Source organism: Phoenix dactylifera, chromosome 3, assembly GCF_051530095.1.
Source record: "Phoenix dactylifera cultivar Ajwa chromosome 3, Ajwa_hap1_PhDact_Kaust_v1.1, whole genome shotgun sequence".
NCBI lineage: Eukaryota > Viridiplantae > Streptophyta > Magnoliopsida > Arecales > Arecaceae > Phoenix > Phoenix dactylifera.
In genome coordinates, this window is record NC_143192.1 from 38,252,211 (window position 1) to 38,269,751 (window position 17,541).

At 48.5% G+C, this 17,541-nt stretch overlaps 1 protein-coding gene across 7 annotated transcripts in view; it reads right to left on the reverse strand.

Annotated features, from left to right (window-relative positions):
- Window positions 1–16,061, reverse strand: part of LOC103720153 (myosin-6-like) — a 68,802-nt gene extending 52,741 nt beyond the window's left edge. For 4 of the 7 annotated variants that reach the window (XM_089929623.1, XM_088718262.2, XM_039123563.3 and 1 more), the window contains exons 1-7: window positions 15,437–16,061; window positions 14,858–14,986; window positions 14,444–14,587; window positions 14,066–14,211; window positions 13,827–13,983; window positions 13,631–13,689; window positions 13,371–13,530 (exon numbers count right to left, since the gene is read on the reverse strand). In XM_089929623.1, the coding sequence (XP_089785749.1) occupies window positions 13,371–13,530; window positions 13,631–13,689; window positions 13,827–13,983; window positions 14,066–14,211; window positions 14,444–14,587; window positions 14,858–14,986; window positions 15,437–15,439 (798 nt within the window). In that variant the 5' untranslated portion in view covers window positions 15,440–16,061. The remainder of the gene's footprint in view (window positions 1–13,370; window positions 13,531–13,630; window positions 13,690–13,826; window positions 13,984–14,065; window positions 14,212–14,443; window positions 14,588–14,857; window positions 14,987–15,436) is intronic. The other 3 variants (XR_015976300.2, XM_088718261.2, XM_089929621.1) reach the window with 1 other exon arrangement.
- Between the last annotated feature and the right edge of the window lie 1,480 nt (window positions 16,062–17,541).

Consider the following 17,541-nt stretch of genomic DNA (forward strand, 5'->3'; position numbering starts at 1 on the left):
CGGGAGAACCGCCTGAGCCGAAAAAGAAAAAGGCGAAGATCTCGACTGTTGTGGCCGCCGAGAAGGGCGCTCCTCGTGCCGAGCACTCCGAAGCTGGTCGGGGGGAGGGCCCAAGTTCTAGGGGCGCGAGCTCTGCTGGAGCTACGATGGCGCTCCCGTGCCCGGCGCCGATTTCGCAAGTTCCTGGTCGGCAGGAAGTTCCGAGCACCGATCAAGGAGGGATGAGCTCTACGACGGTTTTCGCACTTGCGTGCCCCGCCCCAACCTCACGGCAATCGGATCGGCCGCCTGTCCGACCTCAATTCCCCAGTCCCGAGCCGGGGAGCAGCCAGGAGGCCGCGGAACTGCATCCGCCGAGCCCAGAGGGCCTAGCCAACCGGGCCCGTCGGGTCATCAGGGTCACCAGGAGAGGATGCCCTACGCTCCTGGCTGGGCGGTCTTCAAGGGCGATTCGGCTCTCGACAATCCCCAAACGGCGCGCGAGGTTCTTCGGGTCGCGCTGCTTTCGGCCGACCAGGCCAAGATCCGATCCATAAGTTATGGTGCCTTCATGGATACGACCGTCTGCTCTGCCGTCCTAGTAAGTTTGCCTTCGCATGTGTAAGGTTGTTTCGAATTGGCTTGGATTTTGTTTCTTGAAAATTCTTTTACAGCACCTCCACGAGATCGAGACGCTGATGCATATAGTCCAAGACTACCGGGACCGGGCCCGAAGGCATCAGCGCAGGCAGGAGGAGGCTGAGGCAAGGTGCCTCGCATCCGAGGCCGAGCAAAAAGTGCTCCAGACGAGGGTGGAGGCGGCCGAGGATGAGATTCGGGCTCTGACCGCCGAGCTCGAAGAGGAGAAGGGCGCACATGCCCTGGCCAGATCCGAAGTGCGCGCCGCAGAGGCGCGTCTGGCCGAGACTACGTCGACGCTCGCCATCCGCGAGCAGGAGGTGAAAGAAGTTCACCTCAAGGCCCAAGAGTTCGAGGCCCGTTTGTCCGACGCGCAGTCCTTGCTCGTCGCCCGCGAACGGGAAATGAAGAATCTGGAGCGGAAGGCCGGGTATCACGAAGCTCGAGAGAGGGAGGCCCGGGAGCAGGCCCAAAACGTCGTCAAGCTCTTCCGTGAATCGGAAGAGTTTCGCGACCTGCTCGAAGAGGAGGGCGTGAACGGGCTCACCCTCGCTTTAATGACTTCCGTAACCAATTACGGCGACTTCTCCCCGACTTCAACCTTGATCTGCTTCAACCGGGAGCGGGGGTTGAAGAGTCGGAGGCGGGTACCCCGGCGGTCGGCGAGGCCACCGAAGAGGCTGAGCTGGCTGTTCGTCCGATTTCTGTCTACCTAAAAATATGCTAGACAGATCGTTGTTAGAACCGACGAACAAAAGTTAATTTAAATTTTACTCTTACCTTTCCTACTCGAAGAATAGTGGTTGTAAGAGGTCAATCCACAGGGAGGTGATTGGAGTTGCATAAAAATTAAAACATTCACTCGGATTCAAAATCGAATTTCGAATAACTAAAGAAAAACATTATTATGAGGATGTTGATGGATTCTCTAGTCTACCGGAGAATTTTCTTTATTTAAAAATAATAAAAAAACAAGTATTTAGAAATCAAAGAGCATTTATAAATTCATGAAATGTTTAACTATTCAAAGGAAAATTTTGGCATGAATTGAAATGGATGAAAGCAAGTGCTAAGAAGATTGAAACCTGGAACATAAATTGCACAAAAGAAAATTTCATATATTGCATAAAAAAAAGAAGAAAGATTACAGAATTTGAAGAACGGAAATTAAAAACAATAGAAATTACAACTTTAGCATAAATAAAACTAAAAACCCCAAAACACATGCTCTTAAAATAAAACTCTTAAAAAAAACAAAAAGAAAAAGAAAATATTAGAACATGCTCTGTTTTCAAAAGAGAAAACAGAGCATTTCCTTCAAAACAATCCCTCTCCCCTGTTCCTTCTTGAACCAGCCGAGCTTCTTCTTCTCCTTTGGACCCGCCGGCCACCACCCTGCCCAGCTCCCTCACCCTCGCCCTCGCCCTCCCCTATTTATAGATCGCCACAGCATGGAGAGGAGGAGAAACGGGCGAGCGTGATCTGTGGGGATGGATCCGTGGAGATCAGATGCGGACGGCTGGAGACGCGGGCTGAGGCGGAGGAAATGGATGCTAATCCGGAAGCTTTGGAAGAGGAGGAGAACGTTGGATCCGGGCGCTGGGAGGAGGACGAACGGCAGGACGTGATGCTTGGATCACGCTTGCAGTCGGACGGGCACAGGAGGAGCCGATTATGGCCACGGTTGAGGCTGGAATTCCGGAAGAGGGTGGAGCTGCGCCAGTAAACTGTTGCTGTGGCTGGAAGAAGAGGAGATGGGAGGAGGCGATGGGCGTGATGCTGGGATTCGGATCGCGGAAGGAAGGAGACGCGTTGAAGACGCTGGGATGGTGCGGGATCCGTGGGGCACTGCGGATCATTTGGAGGCTGCCGCGGTGGATGATGGGAAATTGCTAGGACTCAGGGAGGAGAATCAATGGGCGCGTGATCCTTGGATGCGGGGCTGGAGCAGCTCCTTGATGGCGAGAAGACGCCGCGGGACCACTGCTAGCATCACGGGAGGGAAGAGCTGGCTCGGGAGCTCTCGATGTGGAGGAGGCCGGACGGGCACGGGATGATCCGTGGAAGATGGACGGCCTGGCACGTTGGGGACGCGGGCGTTGCGATGCGGATGACGGCTGATTGCTGAGATGGGGGAAACATGCCATGATTTTCTTTGCCCTCCTGAGATGGGAGTTAGTTCGTCACGGGTCATCTGTTCTGACTGGAGGTCAATTGCAAGTCTTTCAAGTCATGGGTCACCCAGCACCTCATAGGTATGATATGGCCAAATTAGTTGTCCAAAATTCTTTCCCAAAAGCACAAACAAAATGGACCAAATTCGGACCTGAACCCGACTCGGACCCGACCCGGATCGGGTCTGGGAAGAGATCCTTCTGAAGTTAAATTTGTACTCAATGTGCATTTTATCTCTAATTTATGATAATCTGTGTCAAACCTAAATATAATATTAATCCAGTGAATTTATCATTATCGGTTAGCAATAACACTAATTTTAGTGACATGTAGGTCGCACTTTTGTGCTCTCATCACTGGCCACCGAGGAGGGTCAAGTGGAAGCGCCCGAGGCTACAACCGAAGTTACTGAAGACGGCCGCGCGAAGACTTTGGCCGCGGAGGAACCAGCCGTCCCCGAAGTCGCCGAAGACAATAGGGCCGAGCCTTAGGACCATTTTTCACATTTTTTATCATTTTTGTAAATAGGGATGGCCTTCACATTGTTATAAGGCCAAGCCTCGACTTTGTACTTGGCCTTCGGGCTCTCTCTTAAATGAATATCCGCTTCTAACTTGTGTGATTGGTTTAAGTTCCGATCCTCAGTAAATCTGGATTTCTTCAATCGAATCCGCTTTAGGTTCTATGGACTTGGGCTCTGCGACCTCAACTTCGTCCGCTACGTAGTTAGACCTAGGTTTAAGTTCGGCATATTTGCTGAGTCCCTGAGCTCTCGGACCTTCGACCAGCGATGTTGCGGTATTTAGGTCCAAAGGAATATGCTTAGGCTCGTCAAGCCTTCTCGAGCTCGGCTCGGAATTCGGCCGAGCCCTAGGACCAAAGGTCACTAACCCGACTCGAATTTTATTCAAACTCCGCGAGCTCGGACCTCGAGTTGCCGAGGCGGATTGTCGGACCTCTCCGACTTAAAGCAGGTCCGATGTCCCAAAGCTCGGGACAGGGTTTCGTCGGGCTGCCGGTATAAACCAGGCTAGAGTTCGCCGTGGAGCAGTGCATGCGGGGCGGATAGGACCGGCGACGATCGGCCCGGCCGAGCGCCCTGGCGCTAGTCGGGATTTTATTTATGCACTTAGTCTTTGCAGGAGCAAATAAAATAATGTAATCATAATCTAAAATGTACCTTTTGTACCGTTAGAGTCGAGCATCCCCTGCTGTGGTTGGCAGTTTTGCTTGGCCATTTGAGGGTGCTCTCCTGCTCGGGGTCCACTTCCTAGGGACGCCGGCGCATTAGGAGAATTGGTCGCCATCAGGGATGTTTACTATCAATCACGAACGTATAGTCGACCATGAACATTGTCGATCACGAGCGTTTTGCCGACCATGAACATTTTTGGCGACCACGAACGTGTTGCCGACCACGAACATTTTTGGCGACCACGATCGTTTTCGGCGATCACGAACGTTTGTCCGGGGGCCTCAAAGGTACTACCCCGTCATCCCGAGGTCGAGGGAGCTCGGGCTCACTGTCGACTCGTCGGGGCATCCCGACCGTAGTCGAGGAGGCGCCGCGGGGGGACCGCGAAGGTATTACCCCGTCGTTGAGCGCCACAGAGGGCCACGAGGGCAGTACTCTGCCTCCCCAAGTGCCAAAGTATTTGGAGATCGAGACCGAGCTCGACAGCTGATGGAGATCGAGCCGAGCTCGATAGAAGATGGAGATCGAGCCGAGCTCGATAGAAGATGGAGATTGAGCCGAGCTCGACAGCCGATGGAGATCGAGCCGAGCTCGACAGCTGACGATCGAGCCGAGCCCGACAGAAGATGGAGATCGAGCCGAGCTTGATATCGGCGTTCCGAATTTTTCACGAAGGCGTCCGGCTTCGCTCGGTTCTGGTTGTATCCGAGCAGGGTCGTATATGCGAGCTGGGCCGGGTCGTCTGGGAGTCAGCATTTAGACATCAGGAGAAATTCAGCACAATTAAGCAATTGCGAATAAGTCACTGCAGAAATGTGAGATTTATGATTGAAATGGAGGACCCTTCGGGGTTCGATTGGTAGTACACCCAGAGGTTTTCGGAACTCCAGCTTCGTGGAATGGGGGTCCTGTCAAGAGATTCCAGCTTGTATGCCCCGGGTCGCTGGATGCGTGCGACCTGGTAGGGTCCCTCCCAGTTCGGAGCCAGCTTCCCTTGCTCGGCCGGCCGGGAGGCCTCAGCTCTTCTAAGGACGAGGTCCCCCGCTTTAAAGGATTTGACTTTGACTTTAGCGTTGTAGTATTGCGCTATTTTTTGCTGGTACCTCGCCATGCGAACTCGGGCGGCTTCCCTCGTCTCCTCGATTAGGTCCAGGTTATTTCTGAGCTGCGAGGAGCTGGAGTTGGCGTCATAATGCTCCACCCTCGGAGAGAGGAGTCCGATCTCCAGTGGGATGACGGCTTCCGTTCCATATGTTAAATTGAAAGGAGTTTCACCGGTGGAGACACGGAACGTGGTCCGATAAGCCCACAGGACGTTATACAGGTCCTCGACCCACTGTCCTTTGGATTGGTCGAGCCTGGCTTTGAGCCCCTGCAAGATAGTACGATTTGTTACCTCAGTTTCTCCATTCGTCTGAGGGTGCACGACCGAGGTGAAGCGGTGGTCGATGCCAAGCTCGGAGCAGAACTCTCTAAAGCGAACGTTGTCGAACTGGCGGCCGTTGTCTGATATGAGGATGCGGGGGAGTCTGAATCTGCAGATTATTGACTTCCAGACGAAATCCCGCATCTTTTGCTCGGTGATCCGGGCGACTAGCTCGGCTTCCACCCATTTAGTGAAATAGTCGATGGAGACGACTAGGAATTTTCTTTGCCCGGTTGCCAGAGAAAATAGTCCCAGGATATCAATTCCCCATTGGGCGAAAGGCCAAGGGGAGCTGATAGAGGTCAACGGGGCCGAGGGTCGGCGTTGGACATTGGCGTTTCTCTGGCATCGGTCGCACCTTCGGACGAAGTCCAGGGTATCCTTCTGGAGTGTCGGCCAGTAGTATCCTTGACGCAAAATCTTATGTGCCAGTGCTCGTCCCCCCAGATGATTTCCACAAATCCCTTCATGGACTTCACGCATTGCATAATCCGCCTCTGTCGAGCGGAGACATCTGAGGAGGGGAGAGGTAAAAGATCTCCGATAAAGCTTTCCCTCGTACAATATGTACCGGGCGGCGGAACGCTTTACTCGGCGAGCCTCGCGTTCATCACTGGGGAGGACTTCATCTCGCAGATAGCTAATGAGCTCGTCCATCCAGCTCGGCTCAACCTCAATGCAAAGGGTCTGTTCGGTCTCCTCCGTGCTGGGTTTTTGGAGATACTCCAGTGTCGCCGCTTTGGGAAGTTCGCTCATGCGAGAGGACGCCAACTTTGACAGCTGGTCTGCTTTGAGATTCTCCGACCTGGCAATGTGTTGGATGCGGAAAGAACTCAAGGTCGAGGTGAGGTCCCGCACTTTCCGGAGATATTCCTGCATTGTGGGGTCTCTGGCTTCAAAGTCACCCAAGATTTGGTTCACGACCAGCTGAGAGTCGCTGAAGGCCCTCAGGTCCTTCACTTCTAGCTCCTTGGCCAACTTGAGCCCGGCGATGAGTGCTTCATACTCCGCCGCATTGTTGGAAGCGGAAAACTCGAGGCGTAGAGCCTGTTCGGCAACCACTCCATCTGGGCTGGTGAGGATGAGACCCGCTCCGCTACCCTCCGAGTTCGAAGAACCATCGACGTGCAGGGCCCATGCCGAGCTCGAGGTCTGCTCTATTGGCGCGGGCTCGGGTTCGGGCTCGGCCTCGTCCGGCACAGTGCACTCGACTATAAAGTCGGCGAGTGCCTGCACCTTGATTGCCGGTCTGGGTCGGTACTCGAGGTCGAACTCCCCGAGCTCGACGGCCCACTTAATAATTCGACCCACACGGTCTGATCTTTGCAGGATCTGCTTCACTGGCTGGTCGGTCAGCACGGCCACCGTGTGGGCTTGAAAATAGGGCCGGAGCCTTCGAGCTGAGACGACCAAGGCATAAACGGTCTTCTCCATCTTGGTGTATCGGGTCTCAGCATCCCTCAAGACCCGGCTGGTGTAATATACCGGCTTTTGGAGCTTGCTCTCCTCCCGAACCAGGACCGAGCTCACTGCTACAGGAGAAACAGCCAAGTACAGGTAAAGGAGTTCACCTTGCTGAGGCTTTGTGAGCAAAGGAGGAGAAGCGAGAAGGTGCTTGAGCTCTTCAAAAGCTTGCTGGCACTCTGCCGACCACAAAAAGTTCTTCGGCCGCTTGAGAGCCGTGAAGAATGGGAGACAGCGCTCGGCTGATCGGGAGACAAATCTTCCGAGAGCTGCAACCCGTCCCGTAAGCCGCTGTACTTCTTTAACTGTTTTTAGGGGTACCATCTCTTGGAGCGCTCGGATCTTTTCAGGATTGGCTTCGATTCCCCGTTGGGTTATCACGAAACCAAGGAACTTGCCCGAGGTCACTCCGAATGCGCATTTCGCGGGGTTGAGCTTCATCTGGTACTTCCGAAGCGTGGTGAACGCTTCGTCGAGGTCAGCCACATGGTCGTTCGCTGTTCGACTTTTCACCAACATGTCGTCAACGTAGACCTCCATGTTTCGACCTATTTGGTCTTTGAAGATTCGGCTGACCAGCCTTTGATAAGTTGCTCCAGCGTTCTTTAAACCAAAGGGCATCACCTTGTAGCAATAGGTACCCCCGTCGGTGATGAAGGCCGTCTTTTCTTCATCTTCTGGCGCCATCCGGATCTAGTTGTATCCGGAGAAGGCGTCCATGAATGCCAACAGCTCATGTCCTGAGGTGTAGTCCACGAGCTGGTCGATGCTGGGGAGTGGGAAGCTGTCCTTTGGGCAGGCTTTGTTCAAGTCGGTGTAGTCCACGCACATACGCCATTTTCCGCTAGCCTTTTTGACGAGGACCACATTGGCGAGCCACTCTGGATAGGATATCTCCCGGATGAAGCCAGCCTTGAGGAGTTTATCAACTTCCTCGGCTGCTGCTCGTTGTTGTTCGGGGGCGGCACCTCGCTTCTTTTGTTGCACAGGCTTGCAGGTTGGTTTTACTTGGAGTCGGTGGACCATGACCTCCGGATTTATCCCTGGCATATCCGCGGGCGACCAAGCAAAGACGTTCATGTTATTGCGCAGGAAGCTGACGAGGCGATCTCTCTCGCGATCATCGAGGCCGAAGCCGACCTGCACAGTTAGCTCGGAAAAGTTTTCGTGTAAAGAAACTTGAATTAGTAGCTCACCGGGCTCTACCGATTCTTCTGAGGGCCGACCCGTGCCTCTAAGGTTTCGGCCGAAAGCTGGTCTGTTGTTGGCACCGATACCTTGACCGGTCGCTTCGCCTCATGGGTCACCATGTAGCATCGTCTCGCCACCGCCTGGTCCCCACGGACTTCGCCGACTCCAAGGCTGATGGGGAATCGCATGAGTAGGTGGCGGATCGAGACCACGGCTCGAAGAACGTTGAGCCCTGGTCGTCCAAGGATGGCATTATAAGCCGAGGGCAGGCGCACCACAAGGAAACCCATCCTCACGGTACTTTCCCGAGGGGGCGAGCCCGACCGTGACCAGGAGATCGACCTCGCCCTCTACAAGGACTGAGTCCCCAGTAAATCCGACCAGCGGGGCGTTCATCCTTCGCAGTTGCTTGAATACAAAACATTCGCCGAGCTTCTATTATCAATTAAGATGCGTTTTACATCAAATTTGTTCATAATCATCAAGACGACCACAGCATCGTCGTGGGGAGTCTCGACTCCCTCCAAGTCCTCATCTGAGAACTAGATGGTTTCCGAGGCGTGTAGGCGCTTCGGGGGGGTTCCTTCCTCTGGAGCTTTTCCGACCGAGGCCCCGCCTCGGATGGTGTTGATGGTGCCGGCGATGGGCCTGTTGGCATTTGGATCTTCGGGTTGTGCGGCATTCTCCGCTGGCCTTTTCTCTTCACGCCGGTTTCGCACGAACCGGTCGAGTACTCCTCGGCGAATGAGTGCTTCGATCTCGTCTCGGAGCTGGAAGCAGTCCTCCGTATCATGGCCGTGATCCCGGTGGAAACGGCAGTACTTCCGGGGGTTACGCCAAGCTCCGAGATCTCGTCTCGGGGGCGGGGGCCGAAAATAGTCCCGGCCCTCGATCTCCATGAGAATCTCGGCCCGAGGAGCAGTAAGGGAAGTGTAATTTTCGTACCTCCCATTGGGTATGCGGGCCCGTGGTGGAGACCTCGGGCGGAGCGGGGACCTTTGCCGTGGTGGTCCCCGCAATCGGGGTGGACTCTTCAGACGAGGCAGATTCTTAGCTCGGCGCGGGGACGGGCTTCTAGGGTGGCCGCGCTCCTCGCGGCGTCTTTTCTGCTTCTTGGAAGTCTGCTCGGCCCCGCTCCGTCTAACGGCGACAGCTTCCTCGGCTTTCGCATACTTCCGCGCCCGAACCAACATCTCAGTGAGGTCAGCAGGGAAGTTCTTCTCGATGGAGAAGAGGAATCTATAAGACCGGGCCCCAGTCTTTAGTGCTGACATGGCGATTGACTGGTCAAGCTCCCGGACTTCCCATGTTGCGGCGGTAAATCGGTCCAAATATTCCCTAAGGGACTCTCCCTCCTTTTGTTTTATGTCGAGGAGGGAGCCCGAGGTCCGCCGCTGGGGTCGGCTGGCAGCAAAGTTGCTAGCGAATTGCCTGCCGAGCTGCTCGAAGGAGGAGACGGTGCTTGGCTTCAGCCCGGTGAACCAAAGCCGGGCTGCTCCTCGGAGTGTTGCTGGGAAGGCTTTGCAAAGCATGGCCTCCGAGGCTCCCTGCAGGGCCATTAGGGCCCGATAGCTTTCCATGTGGTCAAAAAGGTCGGTCCTACCGTTGTAAGGCTCCACCTGAGGCATCTTGAATCTTGGCGGGACCGGCTCATCTTCAATTTGTTGGGAGAAGGAGGACCTCGTGGTGAACTCGAAGTCACCATCGCGTCCCGACCTCCTTCCATGGAGTGCCTAAATCTGGCACTCCAGCTTCTCGACCTTCTTATCGAGCTCATCACTCTGGGGGATCGCCGCGGCGGTCCGTTCCGGCACAGGTTGCCCTGGGACTGACTCGGCTTCTGACGGTTGTGGCCAGTCACCAGGACCTCTCACCGGGTATTCCCTCCAGGGGGAGGCCTGAGCTTGGGGATCTTGACCTCGGAGGGAGAATCCGCTTGCAGGAGACACCGGCTGAACTGGGGCTGGAGGGAATGGTGCCGTTGGAAGCGAAGGAGAGGGCTTCCAAGAAGAAGGCGGAGGTGGAACACCATGCGGCAGAGCCACCTTTCTATCACTCCAGAAAGTCAGAGAAGGTTGAGGATCTAGATAAGGAGGCAGAGATCCAGGCTATCATGCAAGCAAGCCTGGATGATCAGTGCCAACAGAAAAAGGTGGCCAGGTATAAGGCTCGATTTGGGCTCTTTTTCTACGAGTCGAGGGGCGGTTCTGAGAGCACCAGGCAAGATCCAGAGTTTTTGAGGATAACCTCAGTCAGGGAGGGCGTTGGATTTTGCTTCCGCCATATTCGGATGGGCTCCTACGCAGTCAGAAGACACCTCTCAGACCCAGAGCATGAGTGAGAGATCTGACAATTCTCATAACTTGGCGCGCGTTCCTTCTGGTTGGCTTGATCTGCCTCCTTCTGACTATACTTAATTACTTATGATCCGGATATTACAAGAGCCATTGGCACTCGTCCCGATTTTAGATATCCGAGAATGCTTTAAATATATGTAAATGATTATATCTTAATTTGAAGATATTTTATGTGTATCATTTTATCATTTGTATCATTTGGAATGGGAGGAAGTAATAAGATGTGTTGCTGGAAATTGGACCCGGGGGTGACCGTCGGCTGAGGGGGGAGGAGCTCCTGCTGTTGGAACGATGGGTGGCGGTACGTCAGCTGGTGGCGTCCTCCGGAGGACCTGCAAAAAGCCGGTGGCCGGGCTTTCCGGCGCCGGCCCTCCGATGCTTAAGTCAGAGGGGGCCAATATAAGAGTGGAGATAGCAGTAAGAAGTTAGAGTTTTCCTCCTTTTTTTTCCTCAAATGGAGGGATTCCCCTTTTATAGAGGGAGTTGGGTTACCTGTGATGTGACGGGGCAGATTGTCCTCTTTGTGATAATTGAGCACGATCATGTTCATTAATGGCGTCGTAGGGGATGAGACCGGATCAGACCGGAGTCAGCGAATTGTCGTGGTTGATCGGACCTGGTGGAGTGGTTCAACCGCCCGCTGTGGAGGGCCTGGGGTCCGTAGATAACAAGCGCATTAATTGTTGAGAGAACCGGTGATCAGGAAAAGCCATACGCTTTGATGGTCGAGCGATCCGGAGATCATCTTGAGCCGCGTTCATTAATGGTTGAGTGCACTGGAGGCCTGCAAAGGCCACGCGCATTAATGGCTTAACGACGGTAGCAGAGTACGGTGGAGTTGGATATCTAGGGTCAGGTTCCCTCAAGGAATCAGGCCGGGGTCGAATATTTGGACAAGGCATTTCAGGGCTCGGCACCTGGCCGGGTGCCGAGCCGAGCTAGTTGCCCAGTTGGGCGCCTTCAGCTCGAGCGTCGCGAGGTCGGCGCTCCCTGGTCGGGCGCCTTCGTTCCGGGATGACTTGGGTTTTCCCCCAACAAGATGCATCATCTATCTTCAACCCTAAACCTAAATATAGAAACATCAAAAATCATGAGAAAAACAATAAAAAACATCAAACTTTACTTAATTTTACAAAATAAGATCCAACAGAAACAAAACTTCAAAAAAAAAAAGCGCCGGAACCCAAAACCTGGCCATTCAACCGGTACCGGTACCGACTGGACCGGATCGGTACCATACCGGTCCAAGCCGCCACCGATATTCCGACTAGTACCGGTACGGCGGACCTTGCTATGGTCTATGTCCACAGGTAGAGACAATCAAAGAAAGCCTCACTAATGGCGAAGAAGTAAAGAGAGGAGAACACTAATACAAAATCCCTCAATCTAACGACCGGAAAACCCCAAAATATAAAGGTGTAATCCCGAAAACCCTAGGAAAGGGGAAACCTATACGTGTACAGACACATCAAAAAATCTAGTCCCCATAGTAGGCCTCAGCTCTGGGCCGAAGGCCCGACCAAAGAGGCCCTTTTAGCAGCCTATCCTGTAAATACAAAACACATAACAGAAAAACATAGCATAACAGGACCATGGACTTGTCATTCTTCTATTAGGTCTTAATACATGAATCATTTGACCAAATAGCATATTGTACAATGTAATATACCCCCTAAGTGACTGAACTCTCGCTTAGCAGTATGCTTGTTATTCATTCAACTACAAAGAGGATGCCCTAGTTGAGATATAAAGAACGGAACACAGTCTGACAAAAACACTCTGAATTCTTTCTTCCCTCTGCCTTTGTTTCTCTGTATCATGTTTTTTCTATATTTCTCTTATATTCTCTACCTTTTCATTTGTCTTGGCCTCAAGCCACTCTTGAAAAGTGAATACCATAGGCAGATGTTTTTGATCTCCACAGTGGCAATGACTATATTATATCATATTATCATATAACAAAGTATAACATACTATGCTATGTTATATATAGTGTTAGGCTACTTAGCTGAGGAAAAATGGTACATAGATAATACAGCTCCATAATTAATACTTAGTACCTAGGCATTGTATTAAGTATGAATGATACATCAAAAAACTCTTCATTTCATTTTCACCAAAAATCCAATAAAAAACTTCAAATAATGAATCCATTTATCTTCATGCACAACAAAAGAAATCGAAGCTAAGAAAATTATTCATCGTTCTTTCAACATATTCTAGATTTTTTTCTTATCCACATTAATATTTCTATTCACAGCTATAACATGATGCTAAAAGAGAGGCAAATGCATGCCCTTCATTGGAATTCTACATATTGTATAGCACAAAGAAAAAGGAACATATTCACCTCTTTCCTTTTAAAATGGGAATAGGGCTATGAATGGACCACACTTGCCCGAATGGCCCAATGACCCAGCCCAAGAAAAAATGAGCCTGGCCTAGAAATTTCAACCAAAAATCCTAATTCAGACCAAAATCAAGAGGCCCGAATTATTCTGGGATGGTGCCAGGCCAAGTTTTCAACTTAAAATGAATAGGGACCCAGCTTGGGCCCAGCCACAGCTGGGTCAGGCCGACCCTTGAACTTGATTCGGGCCGAGCTGTGCTTGGGCTTGAACTCTAAAAACCAACTTGCTTTTGGCCTAGACCTGACCCAGCATATTGACAGCCTAAATAAGAAACTACATGTGCTATGCCAGATTACAGTTTCTCAGTTCCATATAGAAGCATTCATCCAATGGCCACTTAATAGCTCCATCAGCATTTGTTACAACCTGCCTGATTTGTGTCACATGCCACAGAGATTGCAGCATTCTACTACCATCTATTTTTAACTAAATTAAATAGGAGAAAGAAATAGTGCAAAAGAAATAATTATCTTGATATAAAGCCAATAAGAATGAGAAAAATAAGAATTTGATAAAGATCTAAGAGACTATACCTCTTGTGGAGCAGAACAAAGCATGTAAAAACAGTGGTAATTTCTCTCAGGATCGGATATTTGACAGACACGAGATCTTTCAAGCAGGTATGTCCTGACAGCAGCTCCTGAAATCCTTCCCCTCTGATCAAATTGAATCTCAACAAATTTGCCGAAACGACTGATACATGAAAGGAATTTAATGTGGGCAACAAGCCATGTAAAGATATGTACAATTACAAATAAATAGATGGGAAGCATCATGAAGAAAGAAACTGTACCTTGAGTTATTGTTTCTCACAGTCTTTGCATTGCCAAATGCTTCAAGGACAGGATTGGACTGTATAAAAGGAGTGAAGATACTTAAAAATTGGTACGTGCACAATGCAGAGAATAATGCAATTTTCAAGAAAAAATTAACAGCCTTGGTACTCTAATTTCAAAATCAGAGGCAGAAAAAATTGGCTGATATCCCACCTCCAGAACTTGCTGCTCCACAGTCCGCCCTTCAGCTGCAGCTCTACCTCCCATATAAGCAAGATAACGCATAAGCAATTTGGTGCTTTCTGTTTTACCAGCCCCACTTTCTCCACTTACTAAAATTGATTGGCTTACTCCCTCATTCATCATAATTCTGCATTGGTAGAACGCACTCTCGTGATGCAAACAAGAGAAGTTAACACTTTTAATATGTCCAAAAGAAGCATAAGAGATACCTATATGCAGCATCTGCAACAGCAAAAGGATGGGGGCTTAGCTCACCAAATGCTGCCCCTTTATATTGTTCCATCATATGGCTGTCATAAAGATGAGGGAGTCTTCGAAAAGGGTTCACAGCAATCAATATGTTTCCAGTGTAAGTCTGGTATTGCAGTTTTCCATCACCATTTGTTGCTAAATATTTAATAGAGGATAGAGAATACCAGAACTAAACAAACAAGGGCTCTAATATGAGGCCCAGTACTAGAATCACTACCAGATGCATGCATGACATCGAGACTTGGTTCACTTTAGGATGTGGGGTGGAGGATGCAAGATCATATTAGAGATCAAAGAAAATGTAATCTCACTTACATTATTCAAAATTTACTTACATAGATTTCATTCATATCATATCTTGATTTCAAGTTCTGGAGAACTCCTGGTTCATGCAAGTAAGCCAGTTTTGTCATGTCATCAACACCGCAAGGGGATGCTTCAGCATCCTTGGGATAGACACTGGACAATTTAGCAGTGACCTGCAGAGAAGAGCCAACCTCTTTGTTAACAATTACCAAAATCTATGATCTAATAGAGAAAAATGGAGATTATTTGAAGGATTAATATTCATAAACATGAAAAGTTTTATGTATTTGTCTAAAAAGATTAGCCCAGGAAGCCTTTTCTCACAAACAAGGAATCAGATTTATAGCACAAGCAAATACTGAAGGCTGACATAGGAACCAGCATTGTCTTTATAAACAAAAAAAAAAAGAAAGTGTTTGAAGAATTTACTTATGAGTACTCACCATCTTTCCGGAAGTACAGTTGACCTTAATCCGGTCGCCATTGACCTCAACGACCTCCCCATCTATCCAAGCTATATCTGGATCCTCTACCCAAACGTGGGATCCTACTTCAATATGAATTGCAGCAGCCTGTCCAGTAAGAAGTAACAATAGGTAGCACTCATTGTGGAAATATGCAAGATATATACTGTTAATTATATATCTAATAAAACATTAGCTTTCATCAGTCGTGGATCTTGGCAAAACCAGCTATTTAACAGCTGATTAAAAAAAAATTCTAGAATTAATAAGAGAATTCTCCAAACTTGCAGAAGATGATTGATAGAAAGCACTAAAAAAACAAATGATATGGTACAAAATTGAATTCTCGATTGTGAGGTGAAGTTCATATATCTTCTACATATAAATTTTCTTTCAGGTTCGGTCGGTTCATCATACACTACTGAATTCCTCGATCCTCCCAAAAGACCGTAAAGCATTTCAAAATCCATTGAAGTTCTCAAGAAATTAAACCCAGTCGACTAAAAGAAGTAAAATTCAAGAATCAACCAGATCAGGAGATGATGGAAGATTCCATACCATTTCGGGACCTAAGAGGTCAAGATCCCAATAACCTTCTCAATCCGCCCTCCGCCAACACCATCCAAACAAAAAACTAAAAGAGAAAAAAAAAAAAAAAGCGCAACTAAACAGAGAACCAAAACAAGATTTTCACAGTCCCAAGATCCAAGAAAAGATCGAATCTTTCTCCTTGTTTTCTTTTCAGATCCCTTCTTTCTCCCCCAATATCTGCTTCTCCACCTCCCCACCTCCGAGGATTCGATCAACGGAACAGCCAAACCCCCTCCCTCTCTTCTTGCGGAGCTAGCGACGATAGCTCGAGAGTGGGAGAGAGCTCAGCCTTCGGAAAAAAGAGATCTTTTTCCGTTCCGCGGCCTCGATCACCGCCAAAGCACCCTTTTCGCCCGGACCTCCGCTTTCCCTCTGTATCTCATTCTCCGCTGCTTCTCTCTTTCTCACGTGAACGAGACGACAAGATACGGCATTAAATAACGAAAAAGTGGGGATTCTCGGCGGTCGTCCTTGGCTCGCCCTGGATCTTCGAGGGTGTCCAATTCCGGCGTTTTAGCCCTTTGGGAGGAGAGAATTGCGGCTCCTGGGACCTAATCGGCCCGATAAATACGTTGCTGTGATCTAGGGAGTTGAAAGCGGAAGGGAGCGGGCACGCGGTGTCGTAAAGCTGGTCAGGGGTCAAAATGGTCATTTTGGGCAGCGGCAAGAAATTCGCTTGTTTTCTTATAAATTATTTTTTTTTGGGTTAAAATATAGGAGGGGAGGGGGAGCGGCATAACTGCGTAATCCCACCAGAGCCCCCACTGGGGCCCTCTTCCATCAAAAAAATATTTGATGCGGGTTGCAAATTTCCGCGTACCCTTCCCAACTCGTGGAAAACTCCACTAGGCCATCCACATGTGAGTACGTCACCCTAGCGCCACCTCAATACTAATGGAAAGAAAGCATATTCATATAGAGCCATCCGATTGTAGGACATGCGGTCCCCTAATTTAATCGACGCCCGCATATTTTAAACCCGGACAATTCAGATGGAGTCCAAGCCCCCTTACTACCGGGCTACCATCTTGGTAGCTACAAATTAATTTTTTAAGTTCGGCAACGTTTGTCATTAGATTGAAATAAATACTAGATTGGCAATATTTGGAAGATCAAATATTAGTATTATTTAATTATAATATTATATATTTAATTATTATTTCAATTAATATGAATATTTGAGAAAAATAATGTTTCTATGCACAAGAAAGAATAGTTAAACAGTGGTCATTATCCTTGTTATAGAGCATTATGAGCATTATTATGTTACAATGGTTGTTATTCTAAACCATGAATGGCATAAAATAAAAGGGTGTGATTTTATCTCTCAATTTTTGTATGATTTAATCAAATAAGGTGTAATAAAAAATTAAAAGTAGAAAATCTTTTTAATAATAAATGGATATTGTATTCACTTATGACTCCTTTTATTTTAATTTATTTTATTTTATTTTTGCTTCGGTAAGAAGGTTTTGGATGGTCAAGAGCCAAGATTGATTTGGTTTGAAGTACCACGGACATAGGTTGTTGACGATCTTAGTTTAGATAAATGATATAATAAGCAAATAAGATATATATCTTCTATATATCTATTAAAGAAATAGATGGAAAAAAAAATTATATAAAAAATAATAATAATTCTTGACATGTTATTTAGGTGCACATACCCAAAGTTTTAAGCTGTATCTTTAAAGGTCAACTTTGAAAAGCAATTGCTCACGACTTTTGGAAAAGCAGAACATAGTTTTATAGATCAATTGCCACAAAAGAATTGGCAACTAAATTAGGCCCTGATTAATATTTGCTAAGAGATCAAATAGTGGAGATCTGTTATAAATATTAAAATAAAAAAAATTCTTTAATTTTTCATGTTTTCAGTGGATTCGATTAATTTTTCTTATGAAAGTTGAAACTCTAATTTGGAAATAAGAAAATAGAAAAGACGGAGAGAAAAGACTTCTCCATCACATTAATTAGATTAGTTAATTATGTCAATTAAATTAATTTATTGGGAATGTTAAAATATATTAGTTACAAATTGAGAAAGAAAAGAAAAGATAAAAAGTAGCCCG